At 38.5% G+C, this 18,924-nt stretch overlaps 1 protein-coding gene across 6 annotated transcripts in view; it reads right to left on the reverse strand.

The window, feature by feature from the left end:
• PARP8 (poly(ADP-ribose) polymerase family member 8) overlaps positions 1-18,924 on the reverse strand; it is a 119,180-nt gene that overhangs the window by 34,090 nt on the left and 66,166 nt on the right. For 5 of the 6 annotated variants that reach the window (XM_059874052.1, XM_059874056.1, XM_059874055.1 and 2 more), the window contains 9 exons: positions 16,027-16,121; positions 12,665-12,725; positions 11,532-11,622; positions 8,612-8,678; positions 7,109-7,234; positions 6,491-6,595; positions 4,357-4,921; positions 2,012-2,065; positions 1,813-1,908 (listed from right to left, as the gene is read on the reverse strand). In XM_059874052.1, coding sequence (XP_059730035.1) covers positions 1,813-1,908; positions 2,012-2,065; positions 4,357-4,921; positions 6,491-6,595; positions 7,109-7,234; positions 8,612-8,678; positions 11,532-11,622; positions 12,665-12,725; positions 16,027-16,121 — 1,260 coding nt within the window. The remainder of the gene's footprint in view (positions 1-1,812; positions 1,909-2,011; positions 2,066-4,356; positions 4,922-6,490; positions 6,596-7,108; positions 7,235-8,611; positions 8,679-11,531; positions 11,623-12,664; positions 12,726-16,026; positions 16,122-18,924) is intronic. The other variant, XM_059874053.1, reaches the window with a different exon arrangement.

Here is an 18,924-nt window from a genome sequence, read left to right on the forward strand (position 1 = left end):
AAACTCATTAATGGCTCTATATTGCTTATTGAGTCATTCAAGCATACACAGAGTATGCTAGATTTCTTCCTGGTATCTAATTTTTCCTAGGTTATATAATGACACTCTTTCGTTTTTGCCAAGCTTGTCAGGTTATGCTACTTCAAAGGCAGAGATGAATATATGTGCAGGAGCAAAGATGGTTGCAGCTTCTTCTGTTGTGAAATGATGACAAACTCTTAAACAGCTATAAAATGATCCTTTAAACTGAAGACACAAAAGAGTAATTCTGAGAGGTTTTAATCTTTACAGTGGAAAAGAAGGAATTTGGATTTTTTTCATATAGAGCAGATAACTTTACATTCTGGTTCTTTTTAATAGAATAAATCCTACTGTTTGCTTTGACCTATAGATAACAGATAAACTCCAATAACTTAAATGTTTTTCAAACTTTAATCACTCTTCAAACATTACTGATTTTGTCTTATCTCCTTCTGTCACAGGTAATATACATAGCAGAGCATTCAAAGACAAACAGTGAGGAACTGATGCCTTTTTACAGGCTTCTAATCAGTTTTGGCTACTGATAAACCTGTCAGAAAACCTTGCTTTTAAAAGACAGATAGGAGCTTGAAGAGGCAAAAATAACTCTGATTGAATATCCAAAACTATAAGGGTTTAACCAAGACTTAAACTGTGTTAACTGGGTATGAATAGCTTTTTTAAATCCTACCAGCAGCCCATTTGCACATCCTGCATGCAGTGAGAATGCCTGACCCTGGTGCCAGTCAGCGTCATGGGGAGTGACACTGAGGTGACTTCTGCTACCAGGTAGAGCAAGAATCCTCCAGAATTTAGTTCCATGGAACTATCATAGACAAGATCTGCTTCAGCTTATGCGTAGTTGCTGGCCACACTGTGGAGAAATTGCCTGGTATCAGACCATTTATTCACTGGAGTTAGTTTTCCATGGCTTTAATCTTTTTAGGTTACTCATGTTTCATTACTGGATGAAGGGCAGGTGAAACAAGAGGATTCTAAACTGTAAGACCAGTCCTAAAGCTAAGAACTGTATTCTGTTAATATACTCTTTCACAAAGCTGCACTGATCCAGCAGCTCCAGGCAGTGTGTCTCTCATGATCAATCTTACTCTTTTCCACTGCTCCACCAACAGCATGAGAGAGGCTACAATGGTCAGCAGGCAAAATTCTGGTCCCCATCATAGAGGAATGAAGGGAAAAGCTGTCTAAGTGGCCAGACTTTGGACATACTGAGCCACAACAGTGCTCCTAGACTGGGTCACTGCTAGATCAGGCAGCTCACAGAACATCTCCTTCTACTGCCTTTTTTATCACATTTGAGAATAGCTCATTCCAGCAGTCTGTGAGCAAAACAAGGTCAGAAGAATTTCGGAGAGTGCTGGCATTAACACCAGTGTATGTAAATCCCGTGGTCATGGTTTGATAAAAGCTCAGGAATGAGGGGCCCTAAGCTTTCAGAAGAATGCCAGAGCACTGGGAAAACACTCTAATGCACTTCTCTTTCTTATCTGTCTGTGACTTCTGCAGCACAATAGTGTTCAGTGAAATACATACCACTTTACACTTCTATGGAAGGATACAAGCCTAACTTCTCTCTCCCTTCCTTTTAAGACTTTTTTTGTTTCCAAATTTACAGCAAAATCTAGTTAATATGCTTCATATTTTTGCATCTCAAAAGAGTATTAGGATGAAACTCATCTGAAAAAATGTAACAGTTTTCCAACAAGTTTGTATGGTCCACAGCTATTCAAGGCACTATAAAATGCATTGTTTTACCATCACACCACTTACCCTCAGCATAGGGCCATTCTGGAACACATGAGGTTCATCACAAACTACACAGTATTCATTCAACACTGGTATCCGTTGCTCAGCAAATTCAATAGTCTGAGAACAATGAAAATGAGAATAACAGCATCTGCTTAAAAATAATTAACAATCAGCTCATGCTCCACAGTGTTTCATATATGAATAGCACATGACATCCTACCTGCACAAGAAAGCCACGGTCTCGCACTGGAATGCATTTTGCACCATAATTTTGCTGCAAGGGAAAAGTTGAGGCAACTTCAGTGCTGGCAGACTAATTATAGAGAAATGGTAAAAGCATCTGTAAGTTTTTGCATCAAAAGAGATCTCTCACTTGTCTGAACCAGGCATTACAAATAATCAATCCTTTTACTGTTTACTGAAAATGGTGTAGGTTTTTAGTATTTCTTTCTAGTTCTTAAATCTGATGAAGATTTGTATCTCACCATCTGAGAAACTTTAATCTCAAATGAAAACACCAGTGCCTTCACTCCATCCTAATAAACTAAAGTTTGGTAACTTCCATTGTGTTTTCACTGCGTATTGCCTATCCAAATATGGGCTGTATGTTAAGGCTTGAAAGACTACTATAACTCTCAGTAAAGCTGAAAACCTTTTTATTTTATATGTACTAAGGTCTCACTTCTGCAACACTGTGCTAGCAGATCTTTATGCTCAGATACTACTCAAATTATTTTTCTTTCAGTACACAACAACATAAATTAGAAGTAACTTCTGTTAACAAGAGTCAGACTTCCCTCCAGATTGACAACTATTTCAATCAAACATTGTTTTGAATACTTACATCAGCTCCATTGACAGTGTTTTGGCAGGTTTTTTTAATAGGTTATTTTCTTTCATTTTTCTCCTGTTTAATTGCTTAACTGCTTTTTCATTTGTCTTCTGGGAAACAATCCTACTTGTATTCATATATGAGACTCTCATATTTTAACTGAGAATTGAAGAGAACTCAGTATCTTGATTCATCACTCCTACATTCCACTGACTTCAGATTGCAGTTGGGCTCCTAGGCTACCCATATATCCAATGCCTGCATATAAAATGTGAAATAGACTCTTGATGCCCTTCCACTAAAATCAAACTACATCTGACCATGCATGTGATGATCTTTCCTCAAAGTGCATTGAAGCAACAAATTATGGGTAGTTATTATAGGCTGCCAAACAGGGCTTGCCTTTTTTCCTTATCAGCTGATAACATCAGTAATGAAACCTGGTCAGCTCTTCATTATCCTTAAACACCAGAGGGACTTTTCCTATTAATGTCAGGAGAGAAAAGTCTTGCTATGGTAATACATCCTCTGCTGAATCAGAAAAAAGTGCAGCTCTAAACTGTAACAAGAATAAAGTCTGATGGCTCATCTTAAATTAATTTTGCTGAGCACATCACATAAATCAACCACACAGCATACATATAAATGATCTTATGATAGTGTATCCCTGCCTTTAGATCTGAAGAGTACTGCCTAAAGCTTACTAAACTAAATTACCATGAAACATAGCACTCTCAATGTAATTTCATTATTTAGAATGCACTATTTTAAACATATGTATGGCATTTGAAGGAAGAATCAGCCTCCAAGTACCACCGGGCAAAGGGAGTAGAGAGAACTATTTTCTAAACACTTCTCCCCACATCAAACACAAAAACCAGGCTGTTGCCTTGAAAAACTGCAAACAAACCCACTTTCTTTCTAAAGTAAAAAGCCATCTTTTAAGAGGTATAGGCAGAAGATTTTGAAAGCTCTTTCTTAAATGCAAGAGCATATGCTGCCCTTTGTTTTCCCAATTGATCATGTCTCTGTGGAAAGTAAGAGGGGCCAGCATGGGCCCAGTTTCCTGCATGGCCTCCGATGTCCCCCAGCACATTTGAAAGTTTAAGTTTAACCCTTCACAAATCACAAATGTGCAAGAAGTGGATGGAACCATGACTGAGCTCGTTCCAGTATGAGGGTGGAGCTCATACTGGATTGATGATCCAGTGGAGCTCATGATGATGATGATGATGATGATGATGATGATGATGATGATGGCAGATGCAAAGACTAGAAGGAGAGGTGATGTGGCACTCAAACCATCTAATGGACAATAGTTTCCCCCACAAAGCAAGCAGGTGAAATGAGAAAAGTCCTCTGCAACCAACCTAATTTTGCAGCACAAGAGGTGCACACTCTCTCCTCTTCCTGCAGGAAGTATGCAGGGAAGAAATGCGTGACTGAATTTTTCCCATGGCCAGCAGCTGTGCGTTGAGCTGCATTTCAACACGACACATAAAATCTCTGTCCTGAGCCCAGCAAATTCTGATTTTATAACTTAAGTATATGTGTATGCACAGCTGTTTGACTCCTCCTCGAAAAGCTGACTTCATTGCTCTTGCCTTCTAGTATGTCTAATATAGTCACTATCATGTATCCTAAGTATTAATGCCTTCGCACAAAATGCATGATAGCACATTTGGAAAATAACAGGAGGAAAATGAGCAGAATACAAAATAAATATTACGCACAGCAGCTTGTGAAGGTGATGATGAGGATGGTGTTAAGATACCAATAAGCCCTGAGGTAAGAGAGAGCCTCCTGCTCTCTGCCATGGTGGACTCCTTGAAAGGCTCCATTTTGGATGATTTAGGGGCATTGGAGTAAGTCTTGCTGAGCAACTTGTGATTCTTCAATCCATCCAATTCTTCCATTCTAAGGTTACTGGAGTAGGATCTGCTTAAAAGTTTGTGGGGCTTCAAGGTGCTGTTGTGCTCACATCGAGGATCCCCAGAGCACGACCTATTTAACACCTTATGGGGCTTTAAAGTGATGCACTCCTCCTGCTTGACAGCTGCAGAGCAAGCACGACTCAGCAGTTTGTGCGATCTAAGAGCCATTGTCTGTTCAGCCCGAGGGTCACTCGATAACGAGCGGCCAAAGGTTCTGTGAGATTTTGTGGCACACACATCCTCCGCCTTCACTGTGCTAGAGCAAGTCCTTCTCAGTAGTTTGTGAGTCTTGGAGATGCCATCCTGTTCTGACTTCAGTTTTGATTTATTCTTACCACAGCCGGGTGGAGGATAACTTGGCGACCTTAGAGTAAAGAACATGGAAAAGTTGGAGAATAATCAAAATCCTGGGCAAAACAAGTAAGATCACACAGATGTAAAGACTTCTAAATGTCACCTGTGTTTACGTTTTTCACTAGTGATAAATGCAACACAAACTTTTAATAAACAAATGTACATAAAACATCTTCCAATATCAAAACAAACAACTCACTCCTATTTACACATGAGCTCATCAATCAAAAAGCCAATCAACTACTTAAGTAGAAGTTAGAGCTGAGACCTTACAGCTTTTTGTAAGGTCTTCTATGTCTCAAAACAAACCAATTATTCAGGAAATTATCTTCAAAATGAAATCCACCTCTTATAACATATTTTCCTTATAAAAATCTATCTTTTCTATGTAATGATCACAGCATGATCCCATGAAAGATACTGTATTCTAGAAACAGCATAAGAAATTCTATGTTCAGATCCAATGGGAGATACAATGAGCAGTGAAACTTGGAGACATTAAATTTAATTCAGATGAGAAGGATATTATTTTAAAATCATCATAATAACCTGGGCACTTTGTGAAAGGCAAATTTACCCTTCTTTCTGGTTATAGACAAATTCTAACTCTGTACCACCAAAAATGAGAATGTGAGAGACCTAAATTATGAATGCAGGAAGTAAAGAACAAAAGGTTTTTATGAAACAACATTCACACATACTGTCACATTTCTGTAAGGTTCACATTCCCCTGTCCTTGCAAAGAACATGTAACAGGTATGCTGAATCATTTTCCGTTGTTTTATAAGCAACACCAACCTTTGGAGTTTCTTTTCTTTGTTTTGGGTTTTGTTGTTGTTGTTTGTTTTGTTTTGCTTTTGGTTTTTTGGTGGTTTTTTTTTTGGGTGGCTTTTTTTTGGTTGTTGGTTTTTGGTGGTGTATTTTTTTTTTTGGGTGGGGTTTTTTTGCGTCAAATAGAGAAGCAAAAACCCAAGGGGAGAGGCTGGCAGGTTTCCCCACCCCGTTAGCAAGTGTTGACAGTGGAGGATGCTCGTGAAGGCTGCTGATTCACTGTAAGCAGCTGGCTCACTATCACCCTCCTGCAGATGGGAGGTAGGACTGGTGCTCTGGGAACAGAGAGGGTCCCTGCAACTGGGCTGAGCCATTACTGGACTTAAGCTCCCAAACCAAGAGGAAAAATAACGGGCTGGTTTTGTATGCCCATTCTGAATAAAAACAAGTGCCAAGCTACAGCCTGTGCTTGGCAGGGGTATGTTGTGTGGTAGGGAATGGGTAAGACTTCTACTCAAAACACTGTCTTTCCTCCTCTGTCTTTGAATAGACAATCTTCTGTCATTTTTGGCATTCCCTCCTTTTTCAATCTGAGCGATTGCTGTACTCTATCTCTTTTTCATACTCTGAATTCAGAATGGTAAAATTCATCAAAAAGAAGGGATATTCAAAGAAGCATTCGATTCAAATTCAGTAATTGAATCGAAGGGGTGATCTGTCAACCCTCCATAATCAGGAAAACACACTAGAGTAAATAGTCACAACCCTGAAAGAGGTAAAATCAGAGCCTGATTCTACATATACTTACGAGAATGAGCAACTGGCAGAAATCGTATTAAATTCAAATTCATTCAAACTATTCATTAACTCTTTCTTACGCTTTCTAATGCCTTTTCTCTTTGAAATTCTGTGCCTGCATTTCAGAAGTGGAAAACATTAATGTAGTCAAATACTGGAGAGGGGAGGGTGCTCAGCATCTTTAAAAATCATTCTTTCAGTTATGATCATTCCAGTTTTAAAAAACTAAATATACAAACTGCTGTACAAAGAAGAGCTGGAAAACCAGTTTTTTTAAATATGCATAACATATGCTATATATTACTTTTATTTTATTCTTGCTATTCAAGTAAAGATAAAATAAAAATACAAAGACAAGTTAAAATCAAATTAATTATTTCCAGTTCTAGTTGTAACATGGCTGTTTCAGAGAGCGGGGCACTGAAATGCTCTGGCTTCTAATAATCTTAGAAGATGCAACAGTACCTAGCTCACTCCTGATGTCATGCAAGGCAAGGACAGGAAACCCATGAGGTAAGATATAAATAGAGAACTTCTCTGTGGAGAAAAGTCAAGCTTTCACCTTGTGAAGCCTGCTGTGGATTGTGAACAGTTTATGGTAATAACAGCTCATTTTTCTTGCTATTACCTGCGCAATGTAGAAAAGATGTGCAGAGGGGATTTCACCTTTTTGTCAGACACCTTCTTATTGTGCGTACAGTTAGATTTTTCTTTACTGTTCTTCCACTGTTGTGTAACAAATGTCTGCATGATTCTGCAAATTAAGATAGAAAAGAAAGGTTTTCTTATTCCAGACAGGACATACTCATTTTAATACTATGGTCTCAGTGGTTACCATTCAGGTGACAACGCAGTGTTCTCAGTCTACAGCTGAAGTTTTCTGTCACGTATGTGGATTAGTGATTGGGTGCCCCAGCTCCTCAAAAACCCCTTTTTTAACACATAGAACTAATTTAATATGGGACTCTTAATGAGAATAGAGTCTGTGTAAAGAACCACTGCAACTGCAAAACTTATGCAGACTATACCTGTCATGGAGATCTAGAGACAAACTGAGTCAAGGCATCAATTCCAGCTGCAGGGGTCTACCTCTCCCATGACCACAAGCTACTGCATCTGCATGGCTAAGCAGAACCTTGTTCTCTGACTAATCTGGCAGTGGGGGTCTTAATAGTGATAAAGTCAAGCCTGAATTTGGTGCAAAAAACAAATATTCCATTGCCACAGCCATGTGGGACCACTGGGCTCATGGGTATTTTTGCTCCTGCTCAGTTGTGAACTGTGCCGCTATGTTCTTGCAAATCTCATATGGGAACCTTTAGTAATTACCTGGTGCAAAAATCACAGACAGGGGAAATAGCAAAAATTTTCAGAGACCATTCATTTTGAGGGAGCATTGCTTTTTTTTTTCCTTCAAAGTCATGTACCATAGAGATTTTAATAACCTGCTTAATTTTTAAGATTATGAAAATGTTGCACTGAATTTCTTAAAACACTAAACAGGATTTTTTTGTTTTTTTTGCCCTTGGGGGTTTCTTAATGATGTAAATGTGAGATACTAAAGCCTATATACTTAAAAATTTATTACATGTATAAAAGCATGTGGAAAGAGATGACTCAGCAAAATTGTATTAAAAAGAGTTGTACTATGACCACATGAAACTGACAGTTTTTTTGACTATCCTATTTTTGAGTATTCCATCTTGTCCTCAAAACATTGATGGCCTAATTTCTGTGGTGTATCCTAGAGGCAACCATGAAAGCATAGTCCCCTAAGGGTATGTGGGAAGCTCAAAAAGACTCCTGTTTCAGAGGCTTCACCATCTACACAGAAACATGAAACTGAACATTCCTAGATATGGTCTTTATGCCTTTTACAGCTTACTTCCTAAAAGGCACCAAAGTGACAGAAAACCCTGGCAAGTAACACAAATCAGGTTCTCATCAACAGCTGTCAAACCCGAACTTAATATGGCAAATATTGACTTTGATTTAACGATAAACAACTTCAAGATACTTTGATCCAACAACAAACCCGACGACATGGATTTTATTCTACTTGACAAGGTCCGTAAACTAGAAGAGTACAATATTTGTCTATAAACATGGGTTTGTACTTTTCTAGACTTACTTTTTCAGCTGATGTCCCAGCCCAAATCTTTCCTTAGTAGAGATCTGAAATACATCCACAGTTGGCACTAGGGAAAAAGGATATTTTGTTGATACATGAACTTACAACAGTAATGACAAATGCGAGACCACGTAAGTCTTATTTAAGGACCCTCTTCTTTGTGGAGCTTGGCTATAGACAATCAAATTGAATGGCAAGACTGCAAGACTGGACATGACATCTAAGCATGTTAAGAAAGGAATGGTGCTTTTTGAAACCTGTGCCAGTATAATTTACAATTTTACACATGGAATTCTCCCAAATGTATCTCTTCCCACCCATTTTATTTACAAAAATATACCTTTTTTTTACATATGCACTATGCAAGTACCAAGTAGCATCAGATTAAATGTATCTGGACTGGCAGTTTGTCTCACCTAATATTTTAAACTTTTTTCCCAAGTAAGTAGTCTATACACAGCAGAGTTCCTGTGGCTACAAAGTTTCAGACTGAAACTGAATTCATTTGTACCTGGATTTTGTTTCTGAGGGTGTTTTAATACAAGATCAAAAACCATCATCTAAGTGCCCAATATGTGAATTCCAGTGGCTAAGGATTACCCTGAAATTACCTCAAGGGCTGTCCTAACACTGGTATATCCATATTCACGTTATAAATTGCAAATGAACAGGGTAAAGGATGGAAATTAGCTAGTGGCATTACTTAAATCCTTCAATAACATTTCCTAGATAGAAGTGGCAGATGGAAGCCAGTACTTGTTGAGAGAGCCACAGGGCCTCAAGGCAGGACAACAACTAAAACATATTACAAGCACAAATAGACTGCATACTTTGTATTGCATAAGGTGATAATGACCAAAGTAAAAGCAAAAAGAAGTTAAAACAAAAAAATCTGGGGTATGCGCAAATTTTATTTGAAATAGAAATCAATATTTTGATTTTATTCTGGCCACTCAGCAGAATTTTATTCAGAATATCCAAGTTGTACTTTAATTCTGCTTTAATAGATTAAATTTGATAATTAAACACAATATATCTAAGTTTGCCATGCAATTTAACTTAGTGCAAAGGTCAGTAGTTACCTCTCCTCTAATGTTACTATTCAAAAAACATCAAACATAAACTCATCTTTTAAATACAAACCAATGATTTTTTCCAAAAGGGCTGAATAATTTCATTAACTACAGCAATATCTTTGGATTGTCAAATTTCAGACACACTGCAGGGGGGTGGTGGGATGGGGAATACTTTAAATATCATCAAACCTACAATCAGCAATCTTAAAATCTGACATCTAGACCAAAATTTTTGTCTAGACTCCACAATCAGATGAGACATGCCAGTATCTCCACTGGCTGATTCATCCTCTCCCAGACAGGTTTCTAAAGCATGAGGGACAAACTGCCCACGCAGACACTACTGAGACAAGCCATTAACTAGAAGAACTATCTAAAATCAGTACATTACACAGCTACAGGGTGGTGCTCATATCCCCCACTGCGCTTTGCAATGCACTGTGCTCCTGTTTCTCAATCAATAGAATGTAGTACAGCAGAAAAAGATACAGCATAAAATTCTGGCTCTGTATTCTCAAGAAAACAGAAGAGGAATTCACATAATTAACACAAAAGATGGTGAATCTCATTGTGCTTTGCTAGTAAATAAAGAGACATGGCTGCAACAGCAGCTGAGCTCATAAAACCAGCGTCAGCAATGTTCTTGCCTGTGGCCCTGCTCCTGCCTTTCTCAGAACTCCGGCACTCCCACAAGCACTCAGCTGCAGCACTGGCAACTATGTTTGCCACCTTAACCTTGTCAGTGATGCAGAATATATATTCTTGTGACTCCTCACTTCTCACTCCATGCCGTTCTACACACTTCACCTTCTCATATTTGCCGCATTTCTTTATTTTTTTGAATCGCATTTTGATGGGAATGTTCTGAATACTGCTTCCTGCTATTGCAAGTGTATACTTTAAGATTTGTATATTAACAAAAATGATTGAAGTAATAAACCACAGACAAAAAGACCACAGTCAAGGGGAAAAAAGGACTGGTATAATGAAATGCTTATCTGAATTAACAGAATATAGCTTATAGTTAGAATCATCGGACAACATATCCTACAGAAATAGCTCACTGGGACAGATTTTGCTAAACAGGACTGGAAATATCTATTCGTTTTCCAGAGGCAGAGTTCTGCCACAGATAAAAGCATGAACTGACAGCCTGTACTGCAAGTCTCCAAGGTTGGGCAAGTTATTATCCAAACTGAGCCTGACTTGCACTGTAAAAATATATCTGAAGTTGACTCTCGTACATGAATGCTTCCAAATCTTCAAAATCAGTTGATTCTTCATGAGCTTGGCCACATTTCTCTAATGAAGACACTTCACTCACTTAAAAATTCTTTCAAATCTGAAGATTTCCAGAGTTCACTGGAATACTCATGTGGAAACCAGAAGCTTAAGGGGCAATTACCATAGCCTGACTCTCTAAAGCTGCATGAAGAAGGGCATGTTAATGTGCTGCACAGGTCTGTGTATGTCTTCATTATCAGTCACATCTCATCGGTGCAGATGATGCTGGATTTCAAAAATGAGGAAATCACATATTACAAACTCTCAATCTTTACTGCTTAACCCTGGTTCCTAGGGAAAGCAGTTGCATCTCAATGGATATTAGGAAAATAAGTTCCAAAAATCAACCTATGAAACTTTAAATTAGATGCCTGTGCCACTAAGAAGGGCCCAGCCATGCAAATACATGTCAGCCTAATTTCAAATCAGTAGGACTCCTCTCAGCAGTAGAAGTTAGCACAAGCAGGGTCAAAGATTTGGTCGGGAGTAAGTGTCTGCCCCATGGCTCAGGCTGGACACCACATAAGGCACAGAAGAAGAATAATACTAAATTAACCAACCTGGACCATTTAGGTACTGTGTAAGTGAGCAGTGCAGTCGCACTATTATGGGCTCTGTGCGAATTACATCCCAAGCCACAGCAATCTCCTCCTAGTGTAAGACAAAAAGACAACAACAGACATCATTAGCCACTGTGAGGAACTACTGCTTTTTGTCAGTCTACCTTAGGGTTGCTATAAACACCATCCATCCATTTACACAGCTGTTTAGCATCTACTCCAACATAACACATTAGACTCTGGACAAATTATGGCACGTCAACACCCCCTGAAGAGCAGTATCAGACTACTTCCAGTTCATGATTGACCTTAAACCAAGCAGAGGTTTATACACAACTCTGCATGCAGAGGCAGAGACATTCCCATCTACCAACAGGTACAGCTTCAAAGCTGAGTAGCAAAGGAGCAACAAAACCAGAATAGAAATTAGCCCCATAACTAAGGGCTAAGGAAATTTTTGCTCCTTAAAACTTGTCTAAATAATTCAAGCTATCATCAGATTTTCTTAAAAATTTAGTAAGGCTCCATAACTGTATTTTGTGCTATGCAGACCTGAAAATAAGACATATCTGCACAGAAGCTAATGATGACCTTAAGAGTTCTCATTTTTGTTCTTTATATAGAGGCCAGGAAGTTGCTGCACAGATGAGGTGAGGAAGTGTGAAGCTGAATGACAGCACAACAGCCAGAGACGCTGTGCTGCCAGCCTAGAAACAGCACTACTGCCCCTTTGCCAGTCAAGCCTCTCTCTAGTCACTGTACAGGAGCACTCCTGACAGAGTCCTCTTCCCTTCAGGACTGCAAGAAGTGCTTTCACCTGAATCATGCCTAGGTTAACATAAAAATAACGGTGTTTCATTTATATTTATTAAAACATTTACCATTCACAAAAAATGTTTGGAAGGAAATACACATGTGGCAAATAAAAGCCTAACACAGCATTTTAACAATGTGGTCATAAAAGTGAAGAAAACCTTTCCACTGTGTATCAATCAATAATGTGACACCCACTTGTGAAGATCAAGTCCCCCAAAAAAAGGGACAGTATCAGTGGTTGTCTGGAGAGTCTGATGTGTAGAGAAATTAAATGGGTATTAATGTTCATTATGTAATTCTGTGATTAGATTACTTACATCAAGAAAGCTAACATCAATATGTAGATCAATATCTACATCATCAATGGCTCCATATTCCCTGAAAGGAAATAATTACATTACATTAGAGCTCTTTAAGATACTCCTCAATCCAGGAGTACTTACAACACAGAAGATTTTATAAAGGATCATCTTATCTGTAAAATCAGTATAGTTCTAAAATACACATTTACATAGATTGGATCAATATCTCCAGTGGGTGACCGTCTGCTGCACTTAAAAGCTTTTTCAGAGGCTCTTGCTTAAACAGGCTTGCTTTTTCACTAATTCCCCCAAAATATCTCTCCATTGCTGCTACGTATTTCTGTCTCACTTACTGCACAGATGAACAAAGAAAAATTAATAGTCACATGCTACTCCCATTTATGGCACAAGAAAACCCTTGTTAATTTTCAAAAGTATTTCAGGTTAACAGCCAGTAACCTAAGAACAGGCTTCGGAAAAACCACTGAAGACAAATACAACATAGCCTAGAGGATGGCACGATATACCTGGGGGATTGCTTCATATATTCAAGCATTTTTTGTCAAAAATAAAGACTGCCCTGTAATGTGCTCAAGGCAATAGTTACCTTTTTTTATCTGTTATATGTAGTATTGCAAGATTCAGATTTAACAGGTATTTCATTGCCATCTGAAATCTTACATTTAAATTGTGACTTTTCTGCCTCTTATCTTCTGACTCTGATTGCCCTCCCTCAATGTACTTTAAGACTTCTGAAAAATAGAGCTAGAAAGTACTTATTCACACACCTAAACAAAAATCTCTTTTTCTTTTCATTTACATTACTTCAGTGGACAATGTTGTCAAAGTACTATCTCTCAAATTTTCGCAGATTAGCTTCCAGCCACTAGGATGTTTTTAACTTTGAAACTCCATTCCTCTGCTTATTGTCACAGTGACTTCCATGCTTTTCTATTAAACTTGACTAAGTGCAGAGCAGCAGTTGTGCATGAATCAGTCAATCAGGCAGTTTTAAAAGAGTAAAATGTAACTGCTTCCTACCAAAGTGACCTCTCAGCTGTGGTAGGGCTGAGTTCGCACTGGAAATTGCTGGAGCTCTTGCACAGTTTGAGAAGGGAGCCCCTTCCACCAAAATTCAGCAACCCAATGGTTCTCTCTGGTCAGGGAAAACCCAAGTTCACTCTCTAAATCAGGTCTGCCCACACATTGCACACACAGGGCAGGTGAACAGCAGGACAGGGCCTCTTGTATTACAGAAGACTTCCCAGCCACCTTTAGGGCTGCTCCAGTGTCACCTCACCCAGAGGCGAGGTGACAGTGGAGCAGGTGCCACACAGGCACTCACTGACCTCCTACAGCTCACTGAAAACCTGGCTTAAAACAGGGAGGTTCTCCACCCACTGAATGGCTTAGCCACTACCCTACACAACAGTGGCATCAGTTTTTTTGTTCACCTTCCAGATAATCCAAACATTGTTATGGTATCTTAAGTAATTTTTATGAATGCAGGCTGGTGTTACTCACAAAACTGAGATTCAAAAGGCTGTAAACAAGAATGATTTTATAAATAAAAGTGAGAAATCTTCCTATTCCATTAGGTTAAACGAATGGAATAGAAAGATTAGTGAAGAATGAGTAAGATAAAAATCAGTTTTAACTGTGACATTTCCATATTCACTTGAAATCCCTTTGCCCCCACCCCACTACTATCCTAGAAGATGGATTTTAGACACATGATGCTAAGTCTAGTTTTAATTTCCCAAGCTGACATGAGGAGGAAAGCATGTTTTATTCCAACACTTGCATCTTACGATTTGCTGTCTACAGTAGCTTCGTCAACACATCTTGCATTTGAAGCTCCCAGAGGTCCTCTGCCCATAAATGAATAAGCAATGTAAAGAGATCAGCTGGATGGATCACTTTCTCAGGGCTTTTGCGGCCAGATTTCTAACGGCAGCGGTGGAAAGCAGGCAGGTACAGAAATATCACTTTTACATGTAAAACTGACTCTGTGACAGCAAGAGATTACTGAAAGGAGGGTCAACTGTCTAGGAAATATCCACTCTCAGTGGATACCCTTGTCAGGCAAACTTCTCTCTTAGAGAAGTGGAGCTGCACAAGGAGGATGAAAATGAACGCTTAAAGCTGTGGGGTGCATTTCCAAGAATTTGTAAATATTTTCAGATGCAGCAGAGTGGATAAAGCAATAAAGTTTTACACGTGTCAAAAGCAGCCCCAGGTGCCAGTTTCTATGAGAGTGAGCTCAAGGGGATCACAGTGTTTCCAGTGAAACAGGGGATTCAATAAACTATAAGTATTTAAGTTTTTGAAAGGTTGCACATAATGTTTCCATTTTAAGAGCTCGAAGGAATTTCATAGTAATCAGTTTAGCAAATAAACATTTATTCGTTTCCTAAACCTATATAGGAAACATTCAGAGCTATTCAGATTTCGATTCCCCAGGTTCTTGACGTGTAACAAATTTCCATTTAATTTGAAAAGCACACCATAGCTGCAGGTATGATCTCTCTTCTCCTTACTTGGTTTGTAGGACAACTTTCATATTTTCCTTGTAATACAGGAGAGGTCTGTTACATCTTACCTACCTGCTATTTTTATGGAATTATTAAGATTACATTGATGGAAAATGAAGTTATAAAATACCTGATGCTTATTAAAATATATATGTGATATGCACTGTGGCAGAATCATGCACATTCATATATGCCCAACAGAATCAGTGTGTAATTACTCTTAGCAATTCACATCTGACCGAAGTTCTACTGCTTCCCCACAACCTGAAAACTTCCCTAATCTCTGATCAAACCCTAGCTTCTTACTGTCTCTCTCATGATGACAATACAGAGTATTTGATCCCTTCTTCTACCTACAAACAGCTTTCTTGAAGAAGAAAAACTGTTCTTGTGTCTTCTCTCTCCTTCTTTTTCTCCTAGACTAGACAAATCCAATTCCTTCAGTTGTTCCCTAGGGAAAGTATTTATTAAATCTCTTATCATTCCTCTTGTTCCCCTCCAGGGCAAAATATAGAATATGACAGAAAAAGAGTTTAACAAGGGTTTAGAGAAATGTTGAATAGTAATTTACAACAAAACACAACTGCCTGACTAGAACTGCAAAAGACAATGATGTTTTAGAACAGGGCTGTTCTCAGCACAGCTACTTGCAACCATGCTGAACAACAGAAGAACCCCTAAAAACCCAGCACTGATGCTGGTTTGCAGTGCTCCCTCCTTTTGTCACACAACACGCAGAGATCACCAGAAAGCACTTGTGCTTTGGCAGTCAGGGAAGGTCCATAGAGAACTCAAAGTCCAAAACATTAAAGGTTCCACAATAGGGAAAGGCCCATGGCATACCTGAGAGATACTGCATTAGGTCCATAGATCTCTCTCACTGCTGTTAAATCAGCCTCCAGCTGTGGGTGCTTATGAAGTTCTCCATCATAGCTAACCTGTTGGGGAAAGAAAAACATCTTGGGAGTTCTGGGTTTCATTTCTGGCACCCGATTTAGACTATTTACTCTGTGTAAAATACGTTGCATTTAGATTCTTTAATGCCACACTCAGAAGGACAAGTTGAAGCCCTGAGGCCACCTCATCTGCTAAAGCAGTAAGATTTTCAAAGCAGGCACCTCTGCCTTGAAGTGTTTTGAGGGTTCTCTTCCTGTTTGTGGGAAGAGAAGCTGCAAAGGACTCATCCATCTGTCCTACTTTGTCCCAAGGTTTGTTCTGGGACACTTGTGTATTTCAAAAATGTTAAGTAGGATAAGAACCAGATGTCCCCAGCCTTGTCATCCTAGTCCAACCATTACGGCACAAAGGTTTGCTCGCTCTTGTTTGTAGTCACACTCTCATAAATGCTAGACAAAGAATAGCTTGGGCACAAGAGAAGCATGAAACTATTCTCTATACCCAGCACCTCAGCATCTAAATTACATTTTTAGCTTACTCACTGGCTACATTCTGCCCACCAGTGCAATAACATCAGATGAAAAAAATTAAATTAAAAGAACGCTTTCCCATGTAAAAAATATTACACCAGAGAAGGTATAAAAAGTATACATCTAGACAACAACCCTCCCTTTTTTTTTCAAACTCTACATGAAAAATGGAAAAAGTTATGTTTGTTCTTACACCAAAAAGCAAAACTTGAAATGGTTTGGTTGGACTGTATGAAGTCAAAATAATTAATGTCCTTCTATCTTCTACAAGGTCCAAAATACCTCATTGGGCATGTAACAATCTATTAATCATCTGTCTATTATTACCTTCTTCTCAAGCAAAATCATCCTGATTTTGTGAACTTAAATCTATTTCTTTAGAACAATTAAAATGACAGTAATTCCACAGAAGTCAATGAACTCCTCAGATATGAACAAATTCAGAAATGAGTATAGGATTTGGTCTGTAGCTTTGACAAATTCAGACAGCAAAGCAGCCAAATGCAATTTATCTCTTTAGACCCACACGTATTTATATATATAACCTTATACAGGATTCCTGCAGAGAATTCTTGTTATTGCAGAGCCACATTCATATGCAATACTATTTCTTCCATTTGTACATCCAAATCTGTAGGAAACTAGTTCAATGACACTTTCAGCTCTGATACTTAGAGATGTACTTTTCAATTTAATTAAATGTCAGTAGTGCTAAAATAATAATCAAATGATCACCTTTTTTTACATTTGAAAATCAGCAGAAAGTAACTTGATTAGACTTAAACCTAGAGTTCTTTAAGTCTAAAGCACAAAATTCATCAGCATGGCATGGAAACATATTTTTCAAAGATACCAATGATATTCATGACCAGAAGATTATAAAAAAGTACCCTTCCTTTGTTTGGGCAGGCATGTCAGAACAATTTTCCAAGTAGAAGAGCACAGGAAGAAAATTGTTATTGCAATTTTTTTCACTTTAGGTAGGGGGAAACCAATCCTTTTTCCATGCTCATTACTCAAAGAAGAATTCTTTAAAGATGCGTAAATAATTGCTGTCCTGCTTCCAAAGAAAGCACAGCAATCATTTCACAAATCGGATCTGTGGTGCACTTGCCACCTTTGCTGGTCCTAAACCAGATTTTTAAATCAATCTTCTGTTTCAATAATAGTGAAATAAAAACGGAACATTATGCAGAACACCACACTGCTCAAAATAATAGTTTTTTCTAATCTATTTTCTCATGGTAAGAGGCTGTGAACTCAAAAAAGAAATAAAGCAGTGCTCTGGCAAATTTTAAGACCACAGTATGGTGCTTCCCACCCCTGAATTAGTGCCACAGACATATTGATGTACCCAGAGGAGGCTGTCAGGGTTTTGTATTTCTGCATTTTCAAGCATGTCTTGCAGCTGAAGCACAAGAGACATCCAGAGAGAAAGCCAAAGGCAGTAGTATTTCTGTTTTCATCTCCTGTTCTTATTTGCAAACGTAGAAGATAGTGATTCAAAGCAAGATTTAGCAGAGTTGCAGAAAAAGCGAACATAAAAGCTAAAAAAATCTGATAACTTTGTTGTGACTGAAAGGTCTGTGTTCAGAAAATCTCTGTTTTTAATCTGAGACCTTATTCAGATTATTTTACAAAAGGTTGCTTTTTAGAAGGAGATTAAGCGATTTACAAACCTAAATCCCATTGAAAATCAATAGGCCTTAGACTATTGAACCACTTAGCTACTTAAAAGTATTTATCCATTAAATCCTTGGGGAGGATTACAAGCAGGTGCTTAGGAAGTGGATACAAACATTTAATTTACAAGCAAAAGGTTGCATCTTCTTTACACGGCTCATCAAATGCCACTTCCCATCCTCCATGGGCCTTGTTTCATCAGCAGCAGCTCTCCTGCCTCTCCAGCTGCAGCCACTTAGAAATGATAAGAATTATCCTGACCTCCATCCTTCCCAACTGTATTGCACACAATTACACTGGCATCTCTTCCCTCTACTTGTTCAAGTCAGTATTTCTGCTCCCCTCTCTCTGTGGGCACTTGTCTCAATGGAAGGAGCCTGTCTTGCTTGCTCCCCATGTATATGGTCAAATCTTTTGTCTCCCCATTAACACCTGGTGCTCACTTGACAACTACTACAAACACTCTGCTTGAAAAAGAATTGTTCTTTTTCGTCTTTCAAGAGACTTTGCTCATCACCTGATTTTCTATTTATCTTCTGAGCCCTCAGTATTATTTTTTAACTCTAAATGTCTTTGCTAGACTTCTATCTTTTTGACCATGAAATTTTAAATTAGACACATCATTTTTTCC

This window comes from Haemorhous mexicanus, chromosome Z (assembly GCF_027477595.1).
Source record: "Haemorhous mexicanus isolate bHaeMex1 chromosome Z, bHaeMex1.pri, whole genome shotgun sequence".
In the NCBI taxonomy this organism is placed as follows: Eukaryota; Metazoa; Chordata; class Aves; order Passeriformes; family Fringillidae; genus Haemorhous; species Haemorhous mexicanus.